Source organism: Drosophila obscura, unplaced genomic scaffold, assembly GCF_018151105.1.
Source record: "Drosophila obscura isolate BZ-5 IFL unplaced genomic scaffold, ASM1815110v1 contig_25, whole genome shotgun sequence".
NCBI classification, from domain to species: Eukaryota; Metazoa; Arthropoda; class Insecta; order Diptera; family Drosophilidae; genus Drosophila; species Drosophila obscura.
Genome location: NW_024542812.1, coordinates 3,539,413 through 3,551,530, shown reverse-complemented (window position 1 = coordinate 3,551,530; position 12,118 = coordinate 3,539,413). Strand labels below are relative to the sequence as shown.

The window sequence follows — 12,118 nt, the reverse complement described above, 5'->3', positions numbered from 1 at the left end:
TTCAAAAGTTTTATAGCCTCTTTTTTATATTTGCTACAGGAAAAAATTAATCGAGAGATTTTAAACTCGAAAATTTTTCAAGCAGACGGTAAAAGCAAGAGACGTAAACGGAAGCGGAAAAATCAACGGGCTGTAGTTGAAGACGCGCCTAATGCTAGTACCAATGACAGAGGAAATTATGTGGATAGAGTGGATACTCGAACCACAACAACTACCAAGGCTCGAAGCCTAATGAATTTACATAACAATGAAGCAGGTCGTCGGGTATGTTTTTCAACTAAAATTATTATTTTTTTCAGTCGAAGTCGAAATAAGTTGTCCAAAATTGGAGGAATGAAATTGCAGAAATAGTTTTTACGGCGCACGAACTCAAATTGTATGAGTAAAGGATTTGCGGGGCCATTTCTTACATAGATTTGCGGCCGTTTGCAGTATCCAAATTCGTTTAAATCATGTTAAGTTATTTGATCGCAGCTTGGCTATTTCTATATATGTATGTATATTAGGAATACTTGCCGTAACGTCCTTTTATTTTGCTTAAACAGCCGGTGTTTTTATCTTTAAATTAACTCTCCTACTAACTAACATTAAAATCAATCTTTACCGCGGGTGCATGCCTAATAGCTGTGTAAAAACACAACTTAGTTGATTAATTTTGTGCGTCGGTCAGTCGTATGTTTGTGTTGTTGCTTTTCGTAAGTACGCCCTCTCATTACATTTGAGCGCTCTTTGTCGTAGCTTTTGCCGTCTATCACTCTCTCTCTATCACCTGACTCTCAATAACTGTTCTTTCTCTCTCGCTCTTGTAACTTTCTGTGCAGTTACGCTCTCACTTATAAGCTGTTGTTTGATTTAAGCATTGCTTGCTCTGCACTTTGGTCTGATTGCTATTTGTTTTGAACTTTTTGTTCCTTAAAATAAAAAAATAAAAGACATTATTATGATTATTATGGAATTTTCTGTCGTCTGCGCCAGAAAAACCTGCAAGAAGCAGATCACCCATGACCAGCCCCATATCCCTTGCTGGCTTTGCGAAAGCGTAGTGCACGACTGCCTCATGTCCGCCGGTATCTGAAAAACTGGCTCCGACCACTCCCTTAGTGCAGCAGTTGATTACGTTTGCTACTCCAAGGGCAACGATCGCTGCTGGCGATGCAGATTCGGGAGCCGAATGCGTCACTTCGGAAAGTATGCAGTTTGAAATGTCTGTAGAGTCCGTGTCTGTCGATTCCGCACTCAACTTCTTAACTATCCAATCAGTTTCGCTCCCACCAGCTAATAGATGTCCAGGACTACCGGATACTGGCATCACAGGTACTAGACCTGTGGTGCCAAAAGCACTGGTGGGAGTCCCACCAAAGCGACTAGTTTTTGTCTCGCGGCTAACCCTTGACCTCACATCCAATGATGTGAACGGCTTTATACAAAGCCAAATAAAAGCCGTCGTTTGGTGGTTAAAGAGTTTAATGCTAAGAAAAAGAATGTGCCCCCCATTACTCTTCCTAGCATTCAGACCAGTGCTCCATCTTAACCCTCATCTTCCACCTCTACTCTCACCCATCTAAAAAACTAACTTCCTCTTTTGTAGTTACCTACCAGAATGCTAGAGGCTTGCGTAGTAAGCTCAGCACTCTTTTCCTTGAGAGTCTCGCATTCTCATCCCACGTTATTGTGTTCACCGAGACCTGGTTAAAGCCGGACATCCGTAGTTCCGAAGTTTTGGCAGGTCGGTACACAATTTTTAGAAATTACCGTTTGTCTCGACGTGGAGGTGGGGTCCTTATTGCAGTGGACTCAAACTTCACGTCGGAAAATTTCATGGTCCAGGTTCAACAAGACCTGGAATTCCTGTGCGTAAAACTGATTCTCCCAGGCTTTTCCATTTTCATTACTTGCACGTATATTCCACCTTCCTCGGATTTCTTAATATACGAGCGTCACCTGTCCGCTTTAAAAACTGTTTCTTCCTCGTTATCAGATAAAGACCATATGATAGTTCTTGGTGATTTAAATTTGCCAGGTAACTTTATCGACGGCTTGCTAGACCTATCCCTGTCTCAAGTCAACCAAGTGAAAAATTCCTTGGGTCGATTGCTTGATCTGTGCTTTGTCTCGGATCCGACCATAGCGTTGTTAACCCGAGCCCTTCCGCTCACTATACCTGAAGACTCCTACCATCCTACATTCGAAGTGTCAGTCGATATTGGCCCTACTGTATTAGATCGAATGGGTAGGTTATTTGAACGTGTCCGCTGCTTTCGTAAAGCCGAGTTTACGAAGCTTAATAACCTTATAAGGGATTTTGATTGGTCCGCTCTGTATTTGTGCACTGACGATATGAAAGGCACAAACATTTTTTACAATGTACTTGACACATTTTTTGATTCTTGTGTCCCACTTTCTTGTCCGGTTAGATCTGGAAAGCCTCCTTGGCTTACCAAAGAGTTATCCAGTCTAAACAACTTGAAATCAAGACTTTATAAAAAAATTTCGAGAAGTTGGTTCTCCCTCTTCTCTCTCTCGCTATGTAATATCTCGGTTAAATTTCTCCGTTCTTAACGAACGATAACGATACGATTTTCACAGGACAGTTTTACAGCTTCGTAAATAGTAAGCGTAGAACGTCCACACATCCATCCTCGCTATCATTTCTCAATATGTCAGCAAACAATGATCAGGCAATTGCCAATGTTTTTGCCAAATTTTTCCAAACAACCTATTCTCATGAAAGCTACTCTGGTCAGCCGTATCCATACAGTTTACCAAGGTCGAATGGCATTTTGAGCCCCTTGTTAAATGAAAGTTCACTGCTTCACGATCTTCGACTGGTTAAGCAGGTGTTTTCACCAGGTCCTGACGGAGTTCCCGGCTGTGTACTCAGGTACTATGCCGACACTCTGTGTGGACCCCTGTTTAAACTATTCATCCTATCAATAAAATCTTCATCTTCTTCTTCTGGAAGGAATCTTTTATTATTCTGCTCCATAAGAAAGGTAGCAAGTCCCCTATTCCTAAAATGATTAAAAAAATGTTAACTCGGCATTTGCAACATCTCTGCAAATCACTTATATCTTCGTCTCAGCACGGATTTATAAGGCGACGATCAACAGCCACAAATTTATTAGAGTTTACTTCTTTCCAAGGTTTCCAAGGTAACTTGCAGACGGATGTCATTAACACTGATTTCAGTAAAGCATTCGATTCTGTAAACCATTCTCTTTCAGCACAAAAACTTGACTCGGACTTCAATTCCCTCTACCATAAATATCCACTACTAATTCCCTTGCTTTTCTTAAATTACTAATACTAACATACTTTTCCAATAATTAGTACTATTTCTTAGCTATCTTTGCATATTTAGCTCTTTGAGTTGTGTTTAGCTCTAATTTTCCTCGAATTTTAGTCTTACACCTATCTTTCCTGCATGCTCGTGATCGCTTCGGTAACACGCGTTGCGCGTCATGCTGCTGCGCCCCTCGGTCGGTTGAACGGGAGGAGGGGCTGCGTTTCTGCCTGGGTTCCGCGCGTAACAGGCTTAGGCTTGGTGTCGCACGGGCCACTTGATGGTGCAGTCATTGCATATCAACGTCTAGACACATGAGTGACCAATGAGCTGAGATGCACAGTGTAGAGTGGAAAGTTGGCCAAAGTTATCAAGATAAAAGCTAGAGCAACCAAATTTTGTTTCCAGACTCATGTGATATCACACTGCTACAAGTGTATTTCAAAATTTTAAAACTCAGTATCGTAGAGAATGACCATATCTATCAGAATGCTGAATCAGATCGGATCATAATTATAGCCAGAATAAATAAATGAATTTTCAGTTGTAGCCCACCTCCTCCGGCGCTGCTGACGCTATACATTCTCTTTCTCGCTCGCACTCGTTGTGCAATGCGTGACCTTTGCGGAGAAGATGTGTACATTGTGTTTGTAGAATCTACATTTCAGATGTGGAATCGACATTATAGATGTAGATGTAGATAACAGATGTAGCAAAAAAATGTAAAATGTAAAATATTTTAAAATTCTACATAAAACATAACTTCACAAATTTATATACTGAGTACGGGTATAAAAGTAGAGTCGCGTCCACAATTTATCAGTTTTTTAGAATTGCAATGTTTATAACTCCCAGATGTAAGATACTTCAGTATTTTATATTTTACTCTTCAACGTTCGCATTATATTGAAAAAAAAAACCGCTGAGTCAATGTTAGGGGCACACGTTCCATTCGGCTGGGGATATCCTCCGTTTTACTGGAACGAGCTTTGCTTTCTGAACGAGAACAGCTTTCTGTTGTCCTTGTGATGGACACGCTGTACCAGTGGGAACTAGATCTTGGAATTGTGAAGCTGCTTGACGTGCACGCGAAGCGTCCACCTTGTTGATCTGGATGGAGTGAGCACGAGCGCGAAAGTTCTTGATCTTAATGGGCGACGTCTCGTACACCTGCTCGATGGACACGATTTCGCCGGTGGTCCGTTTGAACTTTTTCAGCTGGCGCAAAAAGTACCAGAAGCGGGATTTGGCAACAATGTTGTCGGGGGCGAAGATGCGCATCTTGCCTCTCTGTCTGGGGCTCCTTCACGCTGGGCAGTTTGCGGCCCACGACCTCGTATTCCTTCAACAATCCCTTGGCTCTCATGTTGGTAGTTCACGCGAAAAGGTATATATAATGGTAATGGTAATGGTAATGAAAATGGTACGATTTTTTTTTAGTATTGTACCCCATTTTATATTACACTAAGCAATGCTTGTTTACTTGACATATAATTCCAATTTTGCTACATGTAAAATTAAAAAATGTGAAAATGTCACAAAAAAAATGTACAATTACTAAAAAATCATACCGTAAGCATTCTTTGGAAAATTTTATTTATTAGTAGCTTATTTTGCTAAGAATAGATGGCACTAGAAAGATCATGTCAAAAAATAATACCATTCCTTACAAAAAAATTTTAAATGCCAAAGTTGAAGAAACATTAAAAATGGTAGAAAATTTACACTTTGAGTCGCTCAATCTTCAGATATATCCATTCTATCATCTCCAATTAAAATTCCTGTAAAAGGTAATACAATTTTGTTGTCCACCTATTACTGTTTGTGGATATCCGCGCTGCTGGTTTTGAGTAAAAATTATGAGAAATTTTTAATTTCTAAAAAAGATTTTGTGGGTGTATTGCAAATTCTAAGTATGAGGAAGAGATCTAATCATCTCGGCCTACAACCTAATTTTTGTCTCGTGCAAAGTAAAAAATTACTGTCGCACAGTGTAGTATATTACTACTTCGTTCTCGTTTTCTAATTTTTTTATGAGGGCGAAATTTTTCAAGCTTGACAATGAAGACGACCTCCTACGCTAACCAAACATTGGTATTGTGATGTCATAGTTTTTCAGCCACATCGATATTAGAGTTATCGTTGAACAATCGATTTACTATGTCGATATCAGTGCTTTTGTAAAAATAGCAAAAGTTTAATATCGTGCGGTCATAAGATATTTATTTTCGAAAGGCAATACGCTTTCGCAAATCAAAACCGAGATGAACGGTGTCTATTGGTTCTCTTTGTCATGATTTGTCATGATTTAAGCGTGGACGTACAAGCTTAGAAGATCAGACACGTTCGGGACGCGCACTGAACACTGTCGAAAACAACTCCAAAATTCACCAAATTGTTCTGGACGATCGCCGAGTCAAAGTAAGCAGAATAGCTAAGATCACCAAGATATTTAAGGACTGCGTTTGCCATATTTTGAGCAACGAATTGGACCTCGTGTACCTCGTTCGATACCACTTCGCCTGGCAACAACTGCTGTATCTAGAAATTAAACCATCGACTTCCAAATTTTTTGCTGCCAAAATGTTTCTTTGCTCCAGTCACGCATGATTGATTTACAAACTAGAGCCATGCATGAACGTGCAACCGAATCGAATCGGACGGATTCGGTTCGTCCAGTCCGTTAGAATCAGCGGTTCATCTTTCTTATGAGAATGTTATGACATCAAATAACTCGCCCAAAACGGACTGAACGAAGCAGATCTCGTCATTTTTACTGTGTCAGATCCGAAAAGTTCGGTTTTTTTTCTCTCTTACTTTCCACTTGATTTTCTGTTAAAGAGAACGAGAAAGCAATGCACAAATTGGCTCATATTTTTATTCCCCCTCTGCCTGAAAATCTTGAGTTGTGTGTGTGCAAACTTTTCTTGCTTTACACTAAAAAAAAAAATTAGTTTTCAGATACTTATGACAAGAGAAATTGGTTCGCCAAATAAACGAAAAATATTCGTTCATATTTTGCTGATATTAATCCGCAGTTCGCGCATTTGGTTTTAAGTGATTGTCGGTATTCGAACCTGACTGAAGGATGGATTCGTAATGATCGAACACATGAAAGTGGCATGAGTGTAGCATCATCTTTCTTCTTTGGTCCGATATATTAATATCGCCAGGGCACACTGGCTGCAATTTCACATACCAAGCGATCGATGTCTTGCCCCACTTGGTCCTTGGCTCTTAGGAATCTGCGCCATATAGCAGGACTGGGATGACAAGCGACTTATATAGCGCTTTTTTTTGTCCTTCGAAAGAGGGCTCTGCTCTTGAATTCCTTGCTAAGTCCGTAGTAGCATCGGTTTGCAAGTAGCATTACATCCTTGTAAAAGATGGTGCCAGATTTGTTAGCATTTGTGCACTGGCGCAGTATTTATTCCATAAACAGATTAAAGAGAATCTCTTGGTATCAAAATTGTACTATTTTGACGGAGCGTTGTGTGCTTCTCAATTTCATCATGCTGCGTCAAAGAATTTTGACCTAATCGGTGTGTCGAAATCGGCTATTTAATTAACAAACAGATGGTGGGTGTTGATATCTTTTCAGGATTTGTCGCAATGTGGAAATCTGTTCTGTAGTGGATTTACCAGGTCTAATGCCACACTGATAGATCCAATCAGTGTGCTCATAAGGGGCTTTAGACTCGCATCTTGTGGCATGTTTTCGACCATATTTGGCAGAGAAGTTGCATGTACCTTACCAATTCCCCACCGGCAGTCTTGAACAGCTATGCAGTCAGCTCATCAGCGCTTTTTTGTTTTTTAGCCTTTTAATTGCTAACACGACCTTTTCCGGATCGTCGATTGGTGGAAGAGCTACTTCTCCTTCTCCTGAGGCGTGATTGCGTTCTTCATCGCCTCGCAGTAGGTTTGAAAAGAGGCGTCTCCATTTTTTCAGTGCCAATTGCGAATCTCTGACCAGGATTCCATCATCGTCTTCACAAAGTGTAACTTTGAGATTCAAAGCTTTTGAACAAATTTTCGAGATTCGCTTATGCCGATTAGCATCTCGATTTCCTCTCGCGTGCGCCTTTCCAGCTCGTTCTTTTTCATTCAGAAAGTCGCTTCTTTTCTCTTATTTTACCCATGTATCGATTTCAAACAGCTCGCGTTACTTCGGACTGTAGAGTTCTCCTGGAGGTAGCGACTTTGTCTGCAGAAGCGTGGCGACATTTCTCATCGTACCAACACTGCTTCCGATTGTACTCGGAGTATCCGAGTATTTCCGTGGCAGCCGTACTCAGTGGTGTGGGAGATATGTTTCTACTGTTTGCAGCTTTCGACGTGTGTAAGAGCGCGCGGGATGGGCCACATTGATCCGCGTGCGAACTTTGGCTGAAACAAGGTATTGATCCGAGCATATGTTGGCACGTACATCTAGAACACTCGATGAGAGCCTTCCGTCGATCACATCATCAATCCGATTTCGCGTCAGTTGGTCAGTGGACTTCTTGGTGGACTTATGAATGTCGCGATGTTGGAATCTGGGACTACTAACAACCATGTTCCTTCCGCAGCGAAATCTATAAGCCTCTATCCATTACTGGAGGTTGTTTCGTGGAGGCTACAACGATCGACCCCCGAACTGAAGATCAGGGCAGCGTACACATAATTATTCCAGTCGCTCATAGAATTAATCTTTGTCCGATTCGTCCTTGGCTTCCGTTGGGGCATGTGCACAGTCTTGTCAACAGGCGTAAAGCTTAGGACAGAGCGACGAAGTCATTGACTTACTTCGAAAGCGCATCCGAAGTCTTGCTTGGAGGTGTGACCGCTGTAGATCTCCCAGGGTGCGCTGGTTGATGGTTTTGTCAGCTTGCGCCCCTGTCCAATCCATCGCATTTCCTGAAGAGCGGCGATGTCAGCAGGGTAGTTCTTGAGCACATCCTCTAACTGGATATCCGTAGCATCCCTGTTGAGGGGGCGAACATTCCAGGTGCATATCCCCAAATCGTAGTTCTTAAAACGTTTGCCTGGTCGTCATCAGAGGGAGTCCGTATCCTAGGCATTAGTGCCATAGTTTTCATTGTAGACTGTGTTTAAGGGTGGTGGGTCCCAAGCCCGACGCACCAACCCTACTTACCCTATAGGAAGGGGCTCGCTGCTCACGTTAGCAAGCATCTTTGCGGGTGCATCGCTTTATTACCTGGGGTCTTCAGGAGGAGTCTACTTCAGACGAAGTATGACAGAATCGAGCTGGGTTCACCAAGTTGAACCGGTCAGCAGTTTATCTGGCTACTTACTCCCCCCTTACCACCTAACTGTGATTTTGTGAATACTGTGGATTCATGCAGGGCTCTAGTACAAACAGAAAAATAGATCTAAGCATACTTGATAATGTTTACATATTGTATAAGATAAATTGTTATTTTTCATTCAAAAGTAAGAAAACACCGATTAAAAATTATGGATGGAGGTAGGAAAATGAAAATACTTAATCCGCTATGCTCCGGTTTTCGTAAAATTTGCGAATAGACGACATTTTTACCCCTGGCCGATATGGATATCGATATTTTATCGATCAAATGGGAATTCGAAATTTTTTGTTGTTTGGGTTTATTTCTTTCAGGTAAAATTTGGGTGCCATTAGAAATTAATTTATTAAATATATTAGGATATACGAAATTTTCAATTACACTAGTCAACACGATTTTTCCTCAAGGAACAAAACGAACTTTTTCTTAAAGATTTGGGGCTTAGAAATGGTTTGATGATATTTTTTTTTTTCTATGGCAGAACTTTTTTTTGAAGAATTTTTGAAAACTGGTATTTTTTTTTAAGCTTTTTTCAGAGGTAGCGATAGTTTTTTTCACATAACTTGAATATCTTACGTCTGGTTGTACAGAACTTTGCTATTTTGAAAAGGTAATTAAAACAGCTAGAAGTTAAGCCCAAACACTTTGTGAGTACCTGATCGCGATCCCAATTCCCAATGGGCAGTTGAGCTCGCAACCTTCCAAAAGGAATTTTTTGTTCATTTTTTCCATATTTTAGGTTTAGTTAACGAATTTTAGCTCCAAAGTCTCTCCATAGATTTTAATGAGCGATACCTTAAACGACGCCAAATTAATGCACCTATATACATAAAAATAGAAGACACAGGATATAATTTTTTTTCGATTTTTCCTGAGTTTTTAAAGTCAAAATTTCGTAAAAAATACCGCACAAAAATCATCATTTTTGCACTTCAATGCTTTATATTTCCCAGACGGTAAGCTGTAATCACAAAGTGTTTGGGCTTAACTTCTAGCTGTTTTAATTATCTTTTCAAAATAGCAAAGTTCTTTACAACCAGACGTAAGATATTAAAGTTATGTGAAAAAAACTATCGCTACCTCTGAAAAAAGCTTAAAAAAAAATACCAGACTTCAAAAATTCTTCAAAAAAAAGTTCTGCCATAGAAAAAAAATTTTAAAGCCTCATATCTATCAGAAAAAGTCAGTTTGGATCCTTGAGGAAAAAAAAGTTCGATTTTGTCGAGTAGTGTTATTAACGCGCAGGCTTACGGGAGCGGAGAAGACTTTTCCGGCAACGGCAACAAATTCCTAGCCGAAATGAAAAGTAAACGGCTTTTTATCATAGCTCGCAAATAACTAACAAATAACAACACTTTTTTCCATTGCGGTCTGGTCTCTGAAAAACCAGAAATTCCCCACGGACACTCGCTCCCGCTCTGAGCAGAACACTTTTCGTTTTTGTTATCTGTTTCGAGTCTTCGGGTATAGCCGAGATACGCTCGTGTCCACAATAACAACTTAAAGAGGCACATTTGATTAAGCGCTCGCAGAAAAAGTGTCTGTAGATGAACATAACAAAACACTTAGTTTTATAGATCAAAAGATACTTTTTCGTTCGCTCGTGGGGTCGTTGCTCAGTGAAAAACAGTATCAAAACAGAATTGGAAATCGGGTCTTTGCTTGAGCGAAGAGCGAAATGAGCAAAGACAAATTTGATTGGTTCTTTTCTGTCCCATTCGTTATGTGTCCGTAAATGGGACGTTTTTTTCAAATACTCCGTATGTGTTGACCGTTTTTTGCGAGCTATGCTTTTTATATAACTTTGTTTAGTTAATAATAATCTTAATTGCAAAAGAAAAAAAAATAGATGATGTAGAATCTAAATGGTACATGTATAATCTACATGTTAGATGTAGAATATAAATAGTAGATGTAGATAACGGATGTAGCAAAAAAATGTATTTTTTAATTCTAAAATTTTTAAAAATAATAAGCTGAAAAATGTATATACTGAATGAGTACGGGTATAAGTAGAGTCGCGTCCCCAGAAGCGACTCACACGTTCCTTCTCGTTTTTTCTACGGCAGAACTTATTTTTTGAAGAATTTTTGAAAACTCGTATTTTTTGCCTTGAAATGAAAAGTATGACTTTTTGCTTAAAAGTAAAACGCAAAGTGAATGTAAAAACCGGAGATAAATATAAACTAAAAAATATTTTTTTCCCGCTCATAAAAGTTCGAAAAACGTAGCACAATTTTGCGATTTGCGATAGTTATCGGTTATAATCGGAGAATGCCTGAATAACCTATTCTCATACCTACGAAATATACAAACCGAGAACTACTTATACCCGTACTCAGTCAGTATATACATTTTTGAGCTTATGATTTTTTAGAATTTTAAAATTAAAAACAAAATTTTACATTTAAAATTTTTTTGCTACATCTTTTATCTACATCTACATCTACAATGTATATTTTACATCTAATATGTAGATTTATAGATGTACCATTCATATTCTACATCTTCTCCGCTAGGGGTTGCTCGCGCACTGAACGCGGCAGAGTGTGCGAACGAGAAAGAGATAGGTAGCGCGTCTCTGGCAGGGGGAGGCAGAGGAAGCAACGGAAAATTAATTTCTTCATTCTGGATATAATTATGATCCGATCTGATTCAGATTCGGCAATCTGATAGATATGGTCATTCTCTACGATACGGCGTTTTTAGTTTTATCGTATCTTTAAAATTGGGCCTGCCACAGGGTTCTTTGTGGGGTCGGATGGGGGCGGGGTGAAATTTTGAAATACACTTGTAGCAGTGTGATATCACATGAGTCTGGAAACAAAATTTGGTTGCTCTAGCTTTTATAGTCTTTGAGATCCAGGCGCTCATCAAGACGGACGGACGGACAGACGGACATGGCTATATCGACTCGGCTATTGATGCTGATCAAGAATATATATGCTTTATGGGGTCGGAAACGTTTCCTTCTCTGCGTTGCACACATCCACTTTTACCAAAAATCTAATATAACCCTTTACTCTTTTTTGAGTACGGGTATAAAAATCATAAGAATTGGTCGTTTCGTTTGGGCGAAGTCTAACCACAAACACCGTGACACGAGATTCTTAGATATAAAAATATTGTTCAATAGATGGAATGGGGATAGATGGCGTCGGACTATTTTTATAAGACTCGAAATACTTACATATTTTTATTATTACTCCATTTAAACTAATTCCCATGCTGGATAAAAATATACAACATTTTTTTTGTCATTTTCGATTTTTGATAACCCTTTTAAAGTCAGTTGTTTGAGCTTATCGAAATTTTGATTGTTTCCGACTAAATATTGTGAGTGTTTGAAGGTTAGCGATATCCGTTCAAGAAAACCAAACAGAATTACATTAGAAGTCTGGAAATTATAATCACTTTGTTCCTGGGTGTTTCAACATTCTTTATCATATTTTTGGAGGATGCACTTTAATAACTCTTGTAGTCTTTCATATCTAGCCTCAGTCGGGACGAACCGATAATGTTTTTC

General features: G+C 39.5%; 1 protein-coding gene and 1 pseudogene across 5 annotated transcripts in view; one reads left to right on the top strand and one right to left on the bottom strand.

Moving 5' to 3' along the window:
• The window catches only part of LOC111077298 (protein Wnt-5), an 82,833-nt gene that overhangs the window by 56,798 nt on the left and 13,917 nt on the right, over positions 1-12,118 (top strand). For all 5 annotated transcript variants that reach the window (XM_022371512.2, XM_022371513.2, XM_022371511.2 and 2 more), the window contains exon 7: positions 40-264. In XM_022371512.2, coding sequence (XP_022227204.2) covers positions 40-264 — 225 coding nt within the window. The remainder of the gene's footprint in view (positions 1-39; positions 265-12,118) is intronic.
• On the bottom strand, positions 4,258-4,809 carry LOC111077301 (annotated as a pseudogene).